Source organism: Temnothorax longispinosus, chromosome 12 (assembly GCF_030848805.1).
Source record: "Temnothorax longispinosus isolate EJ_2023e chromosome 12, Tlon_JGU_v1, whole genome shotgun sequence".
Classification (NCBI taxonomy): domain Eukaryota; kingdom Metazoa; phylum Arthropoda; class Insecta; order Hymenoptera; family Formicidae; genus Temnothorax; species Temnothorax longispinosus.
Window position 1 is genome coordinate 13,677,267 of NC_092369.1, and position 19,333 is coordinate 13,696,599.

The 19,333-nt window shown below is 41.4% G+C and overlaps 3 protein-coding genes across 17 annotated transcripts; 1 reads left to right on the top strand and 2 right to left on the bottom strand.

Moving 5' to 3' along the window:
* Positions 1–56: 56 nt before the first annotated feature.
* LOC139822857 (popeye domain-containing protein 3) lies at positions 57–7,496 on the bottom strand. 5 transcript variants are annotated; one of them, XR_011734624.1, is made up of 10 exons: positions 7,224–7,496; positions 5,898–6,013; positions 5,239–5,497; positions 4,801–5,168; positions 4,136–4,293; positions 3,940–4,042; positions 3,675–3,815; positions 3,347–3,512; positions 2,351–2,629; positions 57–1,961 (listed from the first exon to the last, which is right to left on the bottom strand). XR_011734624.1 is itself a non-coding variant. In XM_071795002.1 (9 exons), the coding sequence occupies exons 3-9, from the start codon at positions 5,456–5,458 to the stop codon at positions 1,894–1,896; spliced, it is 1,224 nt and encodes a 407-aa protein (XP_071651103.1). In that variant the 5' UTR covers positions 5,459–5,497; positions 5,898–6,013; positions 7,038–7,493; the 3' UTR covers positions 57–1,893. The 5 variants fall into 5 exon arrangements, 1 of the variants encoding a protein (XP_071651103.1); XR_011734623.1 differs by having other exon boundaries at positions 5,898–5,990; positions 7,038–7,496; XR_011734622.1 differs by having other exon boundaries at positions 7,038–7,496.
* A 553-nt stretch (positions 7,497–8,049) lies between these two features.
* On the top strand, positions 8,050–10,907 carry Mtpap (mitochondrial poly(A) polymerase). Of its 2 annotated transcripts, none has more exons than XM_071795907.1 (7): positions 8,050–8,330; positions 8,525–8,694; positions 8,793–9,029; positions 9,125–9,334; positions 9,420–9,634; positions 9,742–9,962; positions 10,048–10,907. In XM_071795907.1, exons 1-7 carry the CDS (start codon positions 8,180–8,182, stop codon positions 10,584–10,586), a joined length of 1,743 nt encoding a protein of 580 aa, XP_071652008.1. In that variant the 5' UTR covers positions 8,050–8,179; the 3' UTR covers positions 10,587–10,907. The 2 variants fall into 2 exon arrangements, with proteins under 2 accessions (XP_071652008.1, XP_071652007.1); XM_071795906.1 differs by having other exon boundaries at positions 8,053–8,330; positions 8,525–8,703.
* A 1,721-nt stretch (positions 10,908–12,628) lies between these two features.
* Positions 12,629–19,311, bottom strand: LOC139823395 (RING finger protein 207). 10 transcript variants are annotated; one of them, XM_071795899.1, is made up of 12 exons: positions 18,480–19,311; positions 17,990–18,373; positions 17,566–17,849; positions 17,410–17,499; positions 16,583–16,896; positions 16,205–16,353; positions 15,299–16,116; positions 14,633–14,977; positions 14,255–14,540; positions 13,762–14,154; positions 13,094–13,374; positions 12,629–13,003 (listed from the first exon to the last, which is right to left on the bottom strand). In XM_071795899.1, the coding sequence occupies exons 4-12, from the start codon at positions 17,497–17,499 to the stop codon at positions 12,782–12,784; spliced, it is 2,898 nt and encodes a 965-aa protein (XP_071652000.1). In that variant the 5' UTR covers positions 17,566–17,849; positions 17,990–18,373; positions 18,480–19,311; the 3' UTR covers positions 12,629–12,781. The 10 variants fall into 10 exon arrangements, with proteins under 10 accessions (XP_071652000.1, XP_071651998.1, XP_071651997.1 ...); XM_071795897.1 differs by having other exon boundaries at positions 12,629–13,374; positions 17,566–17,702; XM_071795896.1 differs by having other exon boundaries at positions 12,629–13,374; positions 17,566–17,742.
* Positions 19,312–19,333: the final 22 nt, after the last annotated feature.

Consider the following 19,333-nt stretch of genomic DNA (forward strand, 5'->3'; position numbering starts at 1 on the left):
TACATTTCACATAGAGAAAGAAAAAGGAACGAGACAGATAATTGTAATAAACGTACTTTCATTTTTAAAACTAACTTTCTTTATTCGCGCTGCCATTTTATATGCATTCTTATTTGTATCCAATATGATTTAAATTTCTCAAACTCTCATCAGCCATTCTCCGCTTATCCCTAACTACATACTAAAAACACGTTCACGTACAAAAATAATCGTAACAACAATCAGAGATTATAACAAAGATTCAATAATACATATAATTCACATTCACATAGAAAGCAATAAACTCGTCTATTTTTATAGATGGTTCATATACAAAAAATACTAACTCGATCATCTGGTCCTACATTTCACGTTTATACATATCAAAAGGCATTCCCTACATTTCGGTACTTCGCTACGTAAAATGATATCGTCGGTTCAAAATATCGTTATACGAATATACGGTATACGTGTGTTGTATACAATACAGAATACGTGTTACATCGTGTGATAAACTGTCGGTAATATCCGAAATAGAATATGTATGTATGTGTGTTGTTCAGAGAACTATGACTTTACATATATAAAAAGTCTTCTTAAAGTATGTATTACAACTTTAAGTGGGCTTAATATCGATACCTTTTAACAGTTTTCTAATTTTCAATGCGATATTTCTAAAGATTAAATAAAGTTGTTTCCAAAGTGTTTATTTATTCAATAGTTTGATTACCGAAATATTTTAATCATTAAAAGCAAAATTTTTTCACTTCAAATCTCATTATTCCGATTGCTGCCTTTATTTTTACTCGCGATCACGTTATCGACATTTCTTAAGCACCTTCTCTCGATTTGTTTTACATAACATAAACGTCAAGTATTCACTTTCGCTTACCCACGTATATAAATATAAATAAAACAATTATTATACGCACTGTTGTAAACAAATAAAATAATAATGAAATAATCAACTTGATGTTAGGTTTATCAATGCATTGATCATAATTACGTTATCTTGTATCACGTTATAATAACTTTTTACGTTAAGTATCGAAAGTTATATACGCGATTCGGCATTCGGCGTCTCTAGCAGCAATGTAGCGATATAAATCTCGCAACAATGTCCTTTATATCGTACTTTGTAATGTCCAATGCGTTAATAATGGCGTAACTTCTTGTGCCTCTTTGACTTGTGAACATCGGTTGCTTAACAGTATCACAACATGAATCTTCAAACATGTAATACAGCGACATTTGGAGAACTCTACTAGATACATTGGATAAATATATATAAGTCATATGGCGCATATAGTAGTATATTATACATATTTTCTCCATGGAAACATTAAGAAAGGAAGTGTAAGTAAAAAGGCACTATTTCCGGGTATGGGAAAGAATCAGTTTCTTTAGGCCCCAGACTTCTATCAAGTCCCACCGCGACATCACAGACCTTGCATAAACAGAAGTTACGCCGCTGTGTCAACATGTCACCCTCATTTCATTACACTTGCATACTTGTAAAATCTTAATCCATTATTCATCCATCGTAGAACATACCGAAATACTTTACCGGAGTAAAATTATAAATAGCCACTCTTATAAATTCAATATGTTCAAGCATATACTCAACAAATACACTGGAAGCATAAACTTATTGATTAGTTGCTTTATAAGCTAGAATGGAATTCATCATACGCTACAAAACGATGGAATTTTCTCATATTATCGCATACGGTTGACTAGCCACTGGGAAAATTATTAATTGGCAAGAGAATGTTCGATTTTTCTATGCACAGTTTCAATATGCACATTATTTCGTCACAATAAATATCAGCTTGCTGTACGTGCATTATGTAAAAACACCGGTGTTACGTTATATTGACTGTCGAGGATGACATCGATTTAACAATCATTCCATTAAACGGGTGTTTCATGATCAGTCTCTTCGATTCTTCCCAATCTCCAAGCATTCGGGTCACCTGCCGCTGTAAGTTAAGAGACATTTTTTAAATAACTTTTAGTCATGCAAAGAGAAACAAATAACAAATAAACAAATTTTGAAATAAACATATCTAAAATATCACTTATTACCACAGTTGCACTTTCTCACTTATAAGAAAGTTGTAGTAATAACAGTAATATGGATATTAGAAATATATATCTTTATAATACTGTCAAATCAATCGTAAATGTGATAAAAAGTAAGACTTGTAATATGCATCTAAATTTCTAAATATTAATATATTATTCCCCTTTTAATTTTCAAGATTAACATTTTTGAAAACATGTGTGCTTAACATATCTGCTTTATAGGTATTGCTTTTTACATGTATTTGTCATGTATAAAAATTTTCGAAGGCATAGAAAAACTCACCTCTTGGTACAATATCCAGGAAGAACAATTAATGGAATTACTCTGCGACATTTGTGTAATACATATGCATCCATTGCAGGAACATAATATGTACATCACATACAATTTTTGTGCTAGAGTGTTGCACGATCGGTAGGCAAGGATATTACAACGAAGTCTGAACGTTGTACGACATAGGGGGTGGGAGTAATGTACAAGGTGGTACACGTAGGCGGTTCGTATGGTGAAGGGTGTTATTCAGTACTTCTTGATTCGTGTACAGCAACGGCATTCGCTCTTCTATTTCCAAAGCAAAATCAAAGTTGATGCAAAATTACAAAAAAGGTGCATATAAATAAATACAAAAATCTATGGCACGTATAAATCATTATTACATCTTGACAAATATAATAGACATAATTGAAACCGTATTACTTTCAAATAAAAAATATTACGGAGTATTAGATTAAAGGTATAAAATAATGTGTGAGTGTGCGCATGCATACTTTGTAAACAAAAGAATCAATTGTGTTCTTATTTAATGTTGTCTGACATTGCTTACTTTATATTTATTAGATTTGCATACGTCTATGTACGTAAATAGCCATTATTTGTATAAAACATTAGCGAAAATCTTAACATGACAAGCCAGAAAAAATATATATAATGAGCAAAATTATATCTACCGTGAAATTAAAATTACAATGAAAGTGTTGAGAACACAAGAATACTACAAAAGTAAAAAAAAAACTGGATACATACAAAACATGCGCATGCCCGAATAATATGGGAAATGTGCATTTTACTAATTATAAGAGATTGCTCACAAAAATAAAAAAATATACAAAATATAGTCTTTTTTGCCTTAAGAAGATATGTATGGTGTCCCAAAATTAGCATATCGATGAAAATAAAAATTCAAATACAAAAAAGATAAACAATTTTATCATACACGATTTTGATTGAATTCTTCAATGTTGGTAAAAATAAAAACTACAGATAGAAGTTCATACATACCTTGAAGTTGACGACTGATGAGAGCAGTAATGCCTTGACTATCACCAGTCTTTTTTACAACAAAAAGTTTTGTATCCGCGTCATTTTCTAAGGCTCCAATACCACCCAGACCAATTATCTGCCCATTCTGCTGCTGATGACTGCTAGCAGCCATCGTTTCACTCACCTATAAAATAAAAAAATAAATATAATAGAACAATACACATACATATTGAAAATCTTCATTAAGAGCTTTCTAACAATTTTACAATTTAATAAATTATATAGAAGATATTCCATATTTTTGTAATAAAAAAAAAAAGAAATGTGCTTAACAAATAAACTGTACCTGCATCAATTTCTTAACTACATCTCTGCCCAAAATGTGATCAAACACTGCCTGCAGGAATTGATCGCTAATTATGCTTAATTTTAGTTTGTCTCTATGCCATAATAATATCCTTGATTCCTCCATAGCTGTTATTGACACCTAAGCAAATATGACGTAATATCAAATATTTATATCGGCATATCGGAATTATCGAGTCGGATAGATAAAGATATTGAAATAAAAGAATTTGCTGATATGAAGAACATATCGACGAACAATTTACCTGGAAGTATTCGTCTGTCGAGACACCAAACCATTCTGGAGAATCCAGGAACTGATGTGGGAAGACGATATGCAATGCTCTTCCATTTTGCGAGACAACTAGTCTACAAAGAACAAAAAAATAAAAATATGATGTTATATTAGAGTTCTTATAACAACAAATAAACCTAAAGAACTTAAGTAAGGTGCAGTCTTACTTTCCCGACAGCACCAATGATAAAGAATCGACTTTGGTCACTTTTTCTTGTGCATAAACCTCTTGATACTTCAACTGGCGAATGATCTTCATACAGTTTAATACTTTTCTGAATTGATGACGAGACACTCGTAATGGCTGGAACACTGCAACGTATACCTACGTGAAAGAAGACGACTGTGAAACATTTTTATTTGAAATAAATACACATTAAGGATTTCAAACGAAACTTTATCTACGTTGTACTATAAATATATTACTAATTATTATTTCATTAATTACGAATATTAAAAAAACAGGTTCTTTTAAATAGTATAGACAGATTTTATATTCTGATAGGGATTAAATAAGTACCATTCGTAATAATATAGTTAAGTAATAATATAATAACAGTGCAAAAATAAAGCAGAAATTTTTGTGTATAATACAGATGCTGCGGTCAAACAGAAAGCAAATTACATAGAGTCATATATCTAACTGTACTGTACTACTTCTCAAGATTTTCTAGTATACACCTATTCATAAGATACATAATAATTTTGAAAAATATAAATAAAAATGAGCCATGTCAAATAACGTGTGCTACGCCTGTTCTTTTCTCTATCAGTTTTGTAAATAATTAATACTCCCTCACATCATTACTTCCTCTACTTGATCTTCGCTTACCTCTTCAATTTCCTTTGTAAACTTGATAGGCCTGAGCTTGTAAAGAAGCGTGCATACATGGACGAAGTTGATGACAACAAAGAGAGCATTCCAGAGAGCAGCATCCAGCCAGCAAGCTATTGTCCAGCCCCACAAAGCAAGAAAGGCACAGCCCACGAGTAGAGTGCACCTTAAATAGAGCACACCATGTATGCCGCTTGGTGCAAGGTGTGACAATAGGAAGAAGGCATTTGCGAGTTGAAAGTAGATGTGATTCACGTAAATTCCTTGATAGGGTTGGCAGGTAAGAGCTCCGTACAGAAAGGTTGGAGGCACTATCGGCGAATGAGGATAACCGGATCCATGGCTGACCACTGACAGTCCAGTACCTGTACAAACATGAGAGTCACACATTTCGTCGATAAAGTAGTGCTAAGTGATCGCAACCCGAAATCGTACCCTCTCTATTGTCAGTGGTCACATTCCTGCATTCGTCGTTCTCGTGATGTGCCGACGCTGGTACCGATATCTCCGACGTGACGGTATTACGAGGGACATTGGACGCGGCTGCATTCGTTAGGCTGGCATCGATGGTAATAGAAGTCCAATACAACAGCACGACGAACGAAATGGAACCCCAGCCTATTCGGCTTCCTATCGGGTCAAAGCAGATCCACATCCCCGCATTACCACCAAGCTGGACCGTATTCGTTTCGCTCTACAAAAGCAAATCCATTTGTATATTTTATTGCAACGTGTATTTTCCACATATATAACAACATTCATCTAAAATCCATTGACATAGGGATTACATACTTTTTTTTTTATTATCATATGCATTTTCACGTAACGTAACGTTACATGTATCATGTCATACAACGTACGGACGTAATAGATTTTAAACCTATACATACATATGCATTAAATCTACATGCATGTTGTGTGTAGCGTTACTTTACGTTCATATATAATGATTCAACGTTATAACGTCATATTGCAATACTTTAATAACGCAGATTAACATACTTGTTACACGTATACATTTCATATGCACTTATTTATAAATAATATAAAAACAAATGCCCTTTGTCATTTGTAAATATCTAGTCGCTGCTTACATTTCTGTATTAATCTCAGCTAAAATTGGAACTGGACGATGAGAACCATCTTGCAGACTTCAGATCAAGAAAGGATCGTTGCATTACCAATGGCTGTGGGAAGACAATATCAACATCTGTAATGCATACAAACAGACGTTTGGTCAATCACGCATAAAAATATAAGACTAAATGTTTCATAAAAAATTCTAGATTACAAGCGTATTACTCCTAAGACGTGTCTCTCTCAAATCTCTATCATTATCTCAATCAGTTAAATAATGACTTAGATAAGATCACCTATCATCGTTATTAATAAAGAACTTTTGTAGTTGTTGTCAAGAAAGGATTTATCAGCGAAAGATGGCATGACAAGTCAATTAAAAAAAATCAGACTTTTATCACTCCCTGGTGTCCTCAACGTCTGACTCTGTAAAAAGGTCTTTAATTTATCACTACGTGTATATCGCAGAGTTTAATTTCTCAGAAGCAAAAAACGTCTACAAACAAGATAAAAGGCACGTTATTCTTGCACGTCTAATATATCGTAATGTTCCAAATGCAAGAGGCACATAATTTTACACTGTCAAAGTATAAAAGAGTAGAAGAAGACGGATGCGTGGACCTTGATTTATCCTCATTCTTATAATGACTGAAACTATATGAATCGCCGCGGGAACGATTTAATCCAGTTTCCACGATCTCGTTTCCCGTTTCGCTCGGTGCACATATACTGCACATTTGCGATGCACATCGCACATGTGTGCAGGTATTCCTCAACCTGCCATTTCATACACGCGACCTCGGGATAATACCCATCCTGAGACTCGAAATAGACCTCGAAGCGGACCGCCGAGCGCACGGACCGATTTCACGGCATACGTTCGCGTCACGAGCGTTGTGGCACGAGATTACATATCGCGATGCACAACGTGCGGCCAAACGGCACGAGAAACGAGAAGCCTCCGTTTCGACGTCGCGGTCCGCGGACTTTCTACCGTCGTTGGGGAAAACGGAGACCGTGGAGACCGCCGCCGGCGCCGTCGTCACGGATACACCCTCTCGACGTCACCGTCGCGGTCGCGTCGTCGTCGTGACACTCGTGTGACTCGTGACGCGAGTTATTAAGAGTATCCTTTTCGAAATCAATAAATAACTTACTCATGGAAAATCGGCAACGGTGGGGGCGTACGCAAGGCATACAGATGAGAAGGCGAACGATGGTGTGACGACCGTCGCTCGTGAGAGAAGGGACGTCGAGGGGATCGTCGACGTGTTGCCGCTGGCCCGGCCGTAGTCGCCGAAAGCGCGTAGGCGCGCAAAACAAACCGAGATGACGAGACTAACCGGACTGACGCTGACGAGTTGACGGTTGACGTCTGACGTCTGACGACTTGCCGCTGCCGCTGCCGCTGCCGCTGCTTGCGATCGCGCACCACTCGCCTGCGCCACTCGCCACTCGCCACTCGCCACTCTCGCCGCTCGCCGCTCGGCTCAGCGCTCACTCGATCGTGACGGAAACGTCAAACTAGTGCCGACTAGTGCGGCGGCCGCCCGTTGCAAGTAGAAGTAGAGTCCCTCTGGCAACCGTCTGGGGCCGCTGGGCCCGCTGGGGGCGCTGAGACGTCTGGTCAGTACCCCCTTCCCCCTTTACACTCATTGGCTTTAACCGAAAATGGCGGAACCAATGAATACTGAAGAAAACTCTGTGCAGTTGGAAACATTCCATCAAATCTTATCTGTTTAGATGATAATAAATCATATTTTATGCGATAATATCCTATCTTACTTGTTTATTGTCCTACAACTTTTCCACTTTGCTTTGAAAATACGAGGCTAAACTTAATTTATTATTTCAATCTTAAAATTTATAAAAGGTATTATAGGTAATGAGATTTATATTTTTGTCAAATACACGAATATAACATTGATACGGATTCTGATAGGTTGAAAATCTATTGCCTGTGTTATTCGTTATGCATCAAGCTTTTATTACTGATTGTCAAGTGTATACAGATCGAATTTGTTTATCGACCGCGGATAATTACCGACTTTCGGTATAAGACCAAGAAAAGTTTAAAGATTCTCGGCAAAATTTCAGGATAACAATCGGACAAGAGGTGGCATTTACTACGTACATCATTCTTAATTTAAAAAATTAAAGAAGGAGCATATTCTGTTGAAGCAGCCGCATTATCTTCTAATAAATTAAGATACGACTACTTGCATTGGCACATTGGCAGCACGTGGGCAGCACTTGGCAGTTGGCAGTATTGGCACACGTGCTATGCGCACATTTAAAAATGGCGCTCTTTAGCCGTGCTAATTCGAATGCCTTTTCCTTATTAAATCACTGTTATTGCAAAAAGTTCATGATGGGCACGAATAGATTAAAATCGCGCAATCGCCTCTCGATATCGTCAACCATCCTGCAACACAGGAACAATAAACAAAGTGAGTCACATGACACGTTTACAATATATAACCTATAAGCTCGCAAATATTATGTAGTCCTCTTCAGAGAAATTTATTAATGTAATTGTGTTGGATGCAGCATGAATTAATATCTATTAAATCCTTCTCTCTTCACGGTTATTTATATTTTTCCGCACTAGGACAATCTATACTTCCATCTGGCACGTTTACAGATACAGAAGCGGTCGGACTCGAGGCTGAAATCATCAAGAGAAGAAACCAGGCATGTCGAAGCTTATTGATACAAGTATACTCATCGAAATCACACAACGATCTCCATAACTATTGCTCACGGTTTGGAGACGTCTTGAGTATGCATCACTATCAAATAAATAGTCAGCATGTATGTCAGGTGCTGCTCAATATTTATCCAAAGTTATATGCGATATTAATACATAAATACTGTTATAAAGATATACTATATTGTTTGACTACGTTTAGAATTATATCTTGGTCGAGTTTGAAGACATATCGTCGATAAATGAAGTTATGTCGTCTGCTTCCTTTGTAAACGGAGATTACATTGCTCCCGTAAAATCGTCGGTGTTGTGGTTCCGTAAAGGACAAGTTGCTGCTTTACAGAGAAATAGTAAGAAAAAGGCAACCCTGTCTGTGGAGAATGGTTGTTCGTTGCCTACTGACCAGGAAATTGTAAAGCTATTATATAACGCGAAATCGGTAGGTTTCTTTAATATTATTATAGTTACGTTACGTTACGGTGGGACGTATCTGAGACATTTAGCCCTGTAAAACTCGAAATCTCCGTTTCACAGATATCAGGACAGATAATAGTTCTCTACGAGGCGCTGAAACTGACTGATTTAGAAGTAAGACTGAGATTTCACACCGCTCACCACTTAGAGCACTACTTCTCTCAGCTATTTCAGAATATGAAAGTTCTGCCATTCGGCTCCTCTGTAAATGGTTTCGGAAGGAAAAGATGTGATCTTGATTTAGTTCTTGTTCCCGACGACAGTGAAGAAGTAAATTATATAAACGATATTTGAATCAGTTAAATGTACTCACGTACTTGTAATACTAAATGCCAACGACGTGTAATATTTACAGCATAATGCCACGAGTAGATTAGTATTTCACTCGAAATCTATGAGGCATAACGATAGGACTGAAACAAAAGAGTTTCTGGGAATACTTGCGAATACCATGCAGCACTTCATCCCTGGAGTTTTCAATGTAAGAAAGATCCTGGAGGCTCGAGTACCTATAATTAAATTCCGCTACGACTACACGCATACTGAATGTGACTTAAGTGCGACAAATATGTAAGTTGAAAGGTATTTCACGTGTATCTGAGAGATGTAGCGTTTTCTTTATAAAACTTTTAAAAATAAGATATATACAACCCTTAATACTGAGCTATCTCTTTCAGGACTGCCATATACATGACCGAATTATTAAATTTGTACGGAGAGATAGATTGGCGGGTAAGACCGCTTGTTATAGCGATACGGGTATGGGCGAAGAGTCAGGAAATAACGTCCGATGTACCGGGGCAATGGATAACAAACTTCCCTCTTACGTTGCTGGTGCTGTTCTACTTACAACAGAAGAAAATATTGCCGTCCTTAAAGACGTTGAAATTGTATGCAAGTAAGTGACGTTTATCATAAATAAAAGGGTTATATATATATATAACGTCCAGCCAGTAACGTGCATCTTCTTTTCTCTCGCACAGCGCGCAGTGACATTCGTTGCGCAGAAAATGGCATCGATTGCACTTTCTTACGGGATATTAACAAATTGCCAGCCGATTACAAATATAAGCCGAATCAGGACACTCTGGAGACGCTTCTGCATGGTTTCTTCGAGTATTATTCGACGTTCGATTTTAATGTGTATGGGATATGCATTCGCGAGGGTACGCAGATTCGAAAACCGTCACGCTCGGCACTCCATATTACCAATCCCTTAGAAACGACGTTGAACGTCTGCAAAAATGTAAACCTTTATGAGGTGAATCGCATAATTTCGATGTCGCACGACGCGATTTACGCGCTAGAGACTGCCGACAAATCCACAAGTAGCTGCTGGGGTATCATGACTTTATTGAAAGTAAATAACGGCAACACGAATCAGAGGAAGTTGAACAGCACGGAGAAACAACGTATCGAAGAAAAATTCCCGGAGAATCATTCCTACGAAATTTCTGACAAGTTCGAAGTTAGCGAAGTCAATATCGATGAGACAGAAACGAAGAAGAAAGAAACAGTATGATACTCGAATGAATAGCGACAAAATGTGTACTTTATCTCTACAGAAATACGTACGCTGTATATATATTCTGTATGAGACACTTTCCTTTTTATACCAATGATTTGGTATTATCTATAGTGGTGGTGTCAGAAAAATAGAGACATTTTACTTGAGAAGAAGAAAGAGAGCAAAAACGACGGGGAGAACTTTTAATGCGGTCGATCGTGTGTACTATCGTGTGTATTATAATATGTGAAAATAGAAGAGAAATGTACATAAAATCGATAATTACGTATAAATCACGTTACGTATATTAGCCTCAAATAAATACGCGTAAAATATTACACGCAGTTATCAGATTAATTAATTGGAGACTGTTACAATATATCGTCGCTATATTACGTCCGACAAATTGTGAACGTTGGAGGCCAAAATGTTGTCTCGTATTTCATCAGTGGAAATTCCTAATCTGCTTTGTAAAATTCAACAAGTGGGAATACCGAATATGCATGTATCTATTTTTTATACATGTATGTACATACAACCGCGAGCAACTTGATGTAAAACTGAAGCGAGCAACGAGGATCGCTTTCAATAGACGGAAGATACGGTATAGAAATCAAGGGTATATTTATTAACTTGTATATATTTTACTATACCAGCACGTCGACATTTCTCATACATGCTTACATGTGTACACTCGCTATAATTAGAACGTTCATTGTAACCCTGCTGAAGATTACAAATCTTCGCTCGTAGTTAAATTCGAAACAACGATTAACGATCGCATTGACTTTCACATGGAGGAACCGATTCCTCGTAATACCGATTTATCCTTACGCCCCCCGTTTGCAGTAATCTTGGAATATTATCGTTACATTATAGTCGATACGTGGATAATCGTGCGTAAGCCCGCGCGATCACACCGGGTGGTTTTTATTGATGCGACTGGCGAGATTACGAGTAAACGCTCGACGTAGGCTATTCTTCGCGAATCGAGTATCGTCGATTAACGTCGTAATATGCGCGACTGGCAGTGTTGTTTACTAGCTAAAGTATTACTCGACCTTTTTACTCGACCGATCGAATTGCGCGACGTACTTTACTGGACTATGCATCCGACCTGTTGACGTTCAAGGGAAGAATCTCGTGCACCGTGTGAATTAAATCCGCATGTTTTAACGGAGAGATGGGAACACGCGAGAACAGGACTTTTGTAATAATGAAATCGAGATAATGTGCGCCCAGAACGAAATGGGCATTTGTCTGTATACAGTTTAGATTGCAACGTCAACCGCGGTTCTTTTGCAATTATTGTACATTGCACACGCGCATTTTTGTCCGAAGAACCTTCCCGCTATTTATCCCTAATCAAGGCTCTACATGTATCAACTGCCCCAGGCAGATCGTGTCAACAATATGGGTCTGTTTTCTATTGCTGAACAGGCTGCACTAGTCCACAGGGTTTATCTTTTTCCTTCTAATGTGGAGTAAAAAAGATAAACCAGTTCAGCAATAGAAAACAGACCCAACACGAGTAGTGGATATGACGCTCTCTTTCTCTTCCGCCTCTTTTAACGTCTGGGATTTACAGTGGCAGCGATACCGATCTTGGGCGCTTTCGTCATATCGAATGCAATTAAATCGCTATATAAAAGGTGGTTCGCGAGAGCTGTACGTCGTCGTACGCGATACAACTTCGACGAGGGACACAATGTAAATGTCAAAAACGTCGGAATAATACAAACATACCACGCGTTTGATCGGGATCTCAAAGAAATCTCTCGAAAAGTAATATAAAGACGAGCGAGTGCACCTGTCGAAGGTGCATTCTCGATAATAAAAACTTTTGTATTTTCACATCGCGCAGAATATAGATCTTTTTCTCATTACCGTTATATTTATATATCCATTATTATTATTATTATATTATTATTATACTAATAGAATGTCCAAAATCTTCGAAAAACCGATAATGTCGGCTCTCACAACAATACGCTCCCGTTGCTAATAAATAACGTGTATCGGTGTATACTTAAGCCACTTAGGGCACGGTCGTTTAGTCTTTTGATCATTCTTTTCCCTTTTTCTTTTCTTTTTCTATCTGTAACGCAATAGGCTCGCGGATATATCTATCTCGCGGACAATATTTCCTCACGTAAGTCTTATATGTATACGCGCTAGGAGAGGTTGCGAAAGGAGCGACAAAAAGCGCCTCAATTCGTTTTGCTCTTACGATGATGACGATGATGATGTAAATGATGGTGTCGCTGAGAACGCGTCTCGTGTACGGCCGCCACCAAGGTGCGCACCGCCTCCTCGTGACCCTCAAAGCTGTCCGCTTTCTTCAGCTGGCCGAGGGACGAGGCCCCCGCGCCCTCGCCACCGGCGCCGCGCTTGCTCTTGGGCCGCGGAAAGGTCTCCCAGGAACGCTGCTTCTGCATGAGAGACGACGACGTCCGTGAGGCCGATTCGATCAAAACGACCAGGGTTTTCCGGGGGTCCTGCGCGATGGATTGTTGACCTACCGTCCCATCGGCGATGCTCGATCGCCTACTGTTACCAGATCCGGTCGTGCTCAGACTGTCGCAGCTGGCGCGCCGTCGCCTCCTCGCATCGCTCGCCGCCTTCCCGTCACCATAGAACAGCTCCTCGGAGTCGCTGGCCGGGTAGATCTTGGCGACTTTGCTGCTTGGGATCGCTCGTATCTGATCGTCGGCCGGGACCGCGTGCACTTGCGCCTGCACACGCTTCTTCGCATCGCCCATGCTCGAGGCCTCCGAGATTCGTTGATACTCGCCCTCGTCGCCTGCTGGAAGCACGGGACTCTTTTAGAAGACGGTCTCATCTTCTTCAAACACAGCGGGTGCACGTGAGTTCGCTGCGAGATGACGACGAGACACTTAACTTTGTAAGGGTAAATGTGCGATAGATGTGTTAATGCGCCATGTGGGTCAATGTATATATATATCTCTTAATCTTTCTTTAATATACATAATATATTTACATATATCGTATATATATATAAGCGTGTGCGGTGAACGGCGAGCAACTTTACGTATTCGGCTGTCGGATGTTTATCACCTCTAAGTCTAAACCCGAAATTTCGCCCGGTGGACTACAAAGGGAGACCTGCGTGTCATAATGTATCAGTACTCGTTTGCGCACGACGGTCCTGCGATTCTCCCGTTCTTACCGATATGAGACTGCGGCTGCTGCGAGTCGGTGCATCTTTCCGCCTGATCGAGCGCCTCGGCGGAAGTGTCGCCGGTGCCGCCTTTCAGGGAACGATACAACGATCGCATCTTACTGCCGGACGAGTGACTGCCGGGCGGCGTCTTCGGCTTCGCGCTGTCTGGCGACTTACGCGAACGCCGGCTCTGACTGCGATCGCGGCCGTCCTCTCTGCCTGGCGATTTCTTGCGATCGTCCTTCTGCGTTCTCGCCTTCTCGATCAATTGACTGAGTACGCCCCGCTTCGGATCGGTCGATTTGGCTGTTCCATACACGACTATGTTGCCGCTCGAGTCCAGAACGGCGCCGACACCGCCGGACGGCGTGCGACATCGCGTCGGGATCTCCTTCGTCTCTGAACGATTAATTAAATTACCATTTAAATATGCGTAAATATTAGATGCTTTTATTATTTTAAGGCGATCTAAGGAACATCTGAGATCATGTTTTCTTACCCTTCATGTACAGCGCGTTATCGGCACTCGTGGCAGTGCTACGTAAATGACGATGATCCTTCGTAGGTGCTTGAGCTTGTGGGTGCGGTGGCGGCTCCTGCATCTGGATGCGCGCCAGATGATCGAGCAACGCTTGCAGATGTTGACTATTGGCCGCATCTGCCGCGGCCATGCTCACTTCCCCAGCGCTGATGCCTGTCGAGAATGATTTGACGAAGGGCTCCAGCTCCTGAGCGAATATTTGCAGCTTTTTCACTTCGCTCCTCAGCGATAATATGTCATTCATCTGAATAGAAATAACATACGATTAAATGGTAAATGAGACAATGGTAAGAGAGACGCAACCGCGAATCTAACTTATTGGCTGAGAGAGCATACCTGAGAATGGAAAATCTCCTTTTCTATGTGAATCCTGCACATTTGTTCTTCCCACAACGCGTCAAAGACATTTCTCAGTCGCTCCAGTTCCATCTGATGATGCTCCAATTGTTGTTCGAGTAAGCGGCAATCCCTTGCCACATGGTCGTAACGCATACCCAGTGGCGGAGTGTTCGCTTTCTTCAAAACGGAAACGTCCCTCTGCAACTCGCCCAACCGTTCCCTCACCGTCATCAACTGCTGGCTCAGGTCCTTCAGTTGCGTGTCGAAGGTCCGACAATGATTGGAGAACGGACCGCCGTCAGATCCACTCTTCGGCGGCAACCTCTGAGCAGTCTTGCTGCTCTGTTGGGAAAACATATTCCTGGCGTAAAACGCGAATGGTATATATCAGCGATCTTACAATCACGTACTGTGTTAACTCTCAATTATCACGTACGACTCTGTCTAATGATCCGTGAATGATCCTGCCGAAGGATTACGTGATATATATATATATTCTACTTAAAGAAATACAAAGTCACACATCATACATCGAATGTAAAATCCTGCGAACAAAAGATACATACACGAAAATATGTGCGAGGATGACATCGGAAACGAAACTTGTGATACGAATGTGAACGATCACGATGATGAAGAATCATCGACTGTGCGATTGCTTGCCTTGCTCGCACGTACCTGAAGCACCTGCGGTTCCGACTGGCCTATCGTATGGCCGCCGGCCATCTGATCGTACAGAGACTCGGCGGTGGCCTTGGGCGTCTGCACTTGACCTATGTAGGGATGTAGGGCACGCGCGAAGTCAACCCGATACGTCGTCTTGATGTGTGCCGCGAGTAGAGGCGGCCGCGACGGATGGCCCAGCTGGGCGACGCGACTCAGTCGTTCCAGCATCGGGTGCGCGAGCTCGAGGAACTGATACTTGGTCGCGCCGGTGGTGAAGGCGGTACACAGCATCAGGTGCATCTGCAGCACGGGTAGCGCGCCACCCAGCGCAAGCAACTGCGAGCGCACCATGCGCTCCTTGCTGTCGAATTGACGCTGCAACTCCGCGAGGACGTACGCGTGTGTCTTGGTGATCGCCTCCTGCATACCGTGGCAAAAGGCGGTCAACGCGCGTTTCTCGGACTCGAGGCTGTGCCGCAGCTCGTCCAGCTGCGACTTGAGGGCCATTACGCCGTCCTTGATGCCGGCCTGGAGCTCGCAGATGGAGTTGACCGCGCGCTCCATCTTCTTCGAGGTCTGCTGCCAGGCGCTCTCGATATCCACGCAGTGCACCCGCGCGTCCGGAGGCGTGTCGCGGAAGCATGTAGTGCACAGCATACACTTGGCGCTCTGGCTGAACATTATATACTGCTCGCCGTGACTCGGACAACGACGTTGGGTGTCTTTGGCGCACTTGCTCATGTGCACCACCTCGTGGGTCGAGAACATCTTCGCGCGGTGGGTGTGTTCTCTACAGTGGGTGCAAAGCGCTTGTCCTGTAAATGTATAGCACTTTCTTCTTATATTCTATGGATAACTTGATACTAGTTGAAAAAGATATATCTCCTTTCTTCAAAAACATACCGCATGTTGTACAAAAAAACATAGTGGACTTATCGCGCTTGTCACAATTGGCACACGGTGGATTTTCAGAGTTTGCCAATTCCACTAATTGGCGTATCAGCTGATCGGGAGGTGGTAGTTGCGCCCCATCTTTCAACTGTGTCTGTTGCCTGTGGACATATTACAGTGAAATATTAACATAATGCGGTATTTATTACACATCATTCATAATGTCATAAAGAGAATTATAAAGCCGTAACACAAATAGAAATATAATCATAACTAAAAGAAATATTCGTTGAAAAGTAAAAAGGAGTATTATAAACAAAACATCAAGAATAAATGATATTCAGACGAAAGGCGTCGAGGAGCAATAATGCCGTCACATGTTATATCTACCCGCAGAGGGGACACTTGATCGTCCCGTCAATGTGCGGGCCGTGTAAGCAACGGGCACAGAAGGTGTGGAAACAGGAGAGCAGGCAGGGCTCGTTGAAGTAATTGTGGCAGACACCGCAGGTGAGGGGGTTCCTGGGCCCGCCGCCCGCCGTGCCGTCGTCGCCGACCCCGTCGACCGCCGAGCCCGAACTCGCCATCGTCGCCGGCACTCGGCCACCCTGGGTCGCGCCGCCGTTGACCACGCGCGCGCGGACGACACGCGCCTTCCGCCTCGCTTCACGACACCGCTCCCTGTCCCATGCTCGCGCACCCCTCTGCAGAAGAGAACGGAAGCGATTTATCGGGATGCTGCGCGCGCGTGACTTACCGCGCGACGACATGGACCGCGGTGTCCAGCGGCGACGCCTGGACACGATCGCCGGGAATCTAGAACGGTTGTCTTTACCCCTAGAGAGAGAACCCCGATCCCGAAGAGGGTGGTTTAACGGCTGCTGCTCGCTCGGCCCGTCATTCTGACGTAGCGCGACGCGCTTTCGCGGTGACCAACCCCGTCTCTGCGCAACTGACGATCAGAGCACTCAGCACTGACGTCACCGAGCCACCCATCGTCCCCAATCTCACCCTCGCCACCCTCGCGGATACGCATGTACAAGAGCGGCATGGAAACGGCGCGTGTATATACGTACACTCATACACACGTGTATCGTACGTGCAGAGATTTGCGCGGTCGACCCGGCTCGCTCTCGCCCTCACCCTCACCCTTTTGCTCCCATCCCATTCCGCGGCCAGCACCACCCGCGCACACATATTCACGTATACAAACACACCCGCGGATGTTCAAGACGACTCGGGGAAACTCGGGTATTGGTGCAGAAGGGTGCTGGCGAACGCCTGCCAAACGGGGTAGAGAGCAGCATCTAAAAAAAAGAAACACATTAATCGTGCAACTCCTTTCCCTAAGATAAAGTTTTTTTTTTACCTACACTAAATTCTCCTCTCCGTCACATACGTGCGTAATAAATCTTTTCGGTTTCTTAGTACCGGCTTAGATCCATCCCCTTCGTCTGTCGGAGGGATCTTCGAAATAACTGGTAGGATCTGCAGAGGATACGTCGCGTATCTAGGGCGAAAGATTATTTGATCTCGCTGCGAAGCTGATGCTACACAATGAAGGTACACAATAATGTATTCCAAAGATATATGTTCGTCATCTTTCAATTTTTCCACGCGAGCCACGGTAGAAATAAGAATTTTAATACTGTAGATACTGAAAAAAAGCAAGGTACGATGGAAACGAGATGTTTATAACTTAATAATTTATCTACATATGTCGATAAAATAAAAAACAATCGCATATTGTTTTTCCTAAATTGTTCAAAAATAATGTATAAAAACTAATTGATTTACCGATTATTAATCAAGCTTATTAATCCAACGTGTAGTGATGACACTACGTAGAAGATGCAAACTTCTTGTCCATCAGATTTGTGTCTACAAAAGCGTTTCTTGAACGGATCACTGGATGCCGATTTTTCGGTTCCTTCGCATTCTACCGCTCGATACAACGTGCCTTTTATATTGACCCATTGGTCATGTGAATCTGATTGCTGGAGGTAGCATGAATCCTCGCTCTTCTTCCCATCTAAATCTCAATTATCCACTTATCAATTACCCTCCCATTTGTCTCTTGATTCAACGTTACCCTACTTGAGTTTTGATTATTCGATTATCCAATTAAAGAGATTCCACGGGCTATTCATATCATGGCTCATCCTCGATATTCCCTCATACCTGGGAAAATTTATAACTACGTTAATTAATTAAGTAGCGAATCAATAAATGCAACGATAACGTTTGGCTAAAATCGGAGCCAGAAAGAAGAGATATATATACGTACATATACATTCTCGCGATCAAGATAATTTATTACAAGATCGGTAAAAGAAAGAGAAGTTCTGTCGATTTTCGCAACTTCTTGTTTATCCCATTGCACGTTTCTCAATTGCGTTATCCTGATATCTCGGTGGAAATAATTTCTCCCTGGAGAATACCGGGCCTAGACGCTCTGCAATCTCTGCGTCGCGAATTTTTCTATTCATCGGTTTACGACAATCAATTCACGGCGCTTCCATTGTCGGTGACTCGCGGCTTAACCGGAAGCATCCCCTTTCTTCCTTCTTCCTTCCTTTCATCGTCGCCGCACACGCTGCAACGTATTATACGGAACATTGATATTAAAAATTCATTGAAATTGCGTGCAAAAAGAAAAATTGACAGCTCTGCCACGTCCTTGACGAAAAGCGTGACTGAAAGTCGATCCTCAGTTTCAAATTAACAAATTTTTAAAGACCACATAATCAAAAATACCACATAATAAAAATGTCGAGAACGAAAACGGTTGCAGGGTTAATTTCCTGAAATGTGAAGCTAATAAACGGGCTAATCAAATTGTTCACCTAGTAATATATTCAAGAAAGCTCCCCCAGTTATAATCAACTTTCGATTTGCGTGTTGTGAAAGTAAATAATCAGAAGATTTATAACGATCGATATAAAAAACTAAACATTAGCGATTAAAAATCGGTTATAATTGAAAATTTTGGATTCAAGAAGATGATAAACTCGAAATTAACTGCTCCGGGAAACGTTCGTCGTCAATTTCGCAAGATACAATTCTAGCAGGGTTGCGTTTCAATATTTATTCACTGTCAGTAACCAAAATCTATAGTTTACGTCGTTACTGACAGCGGAT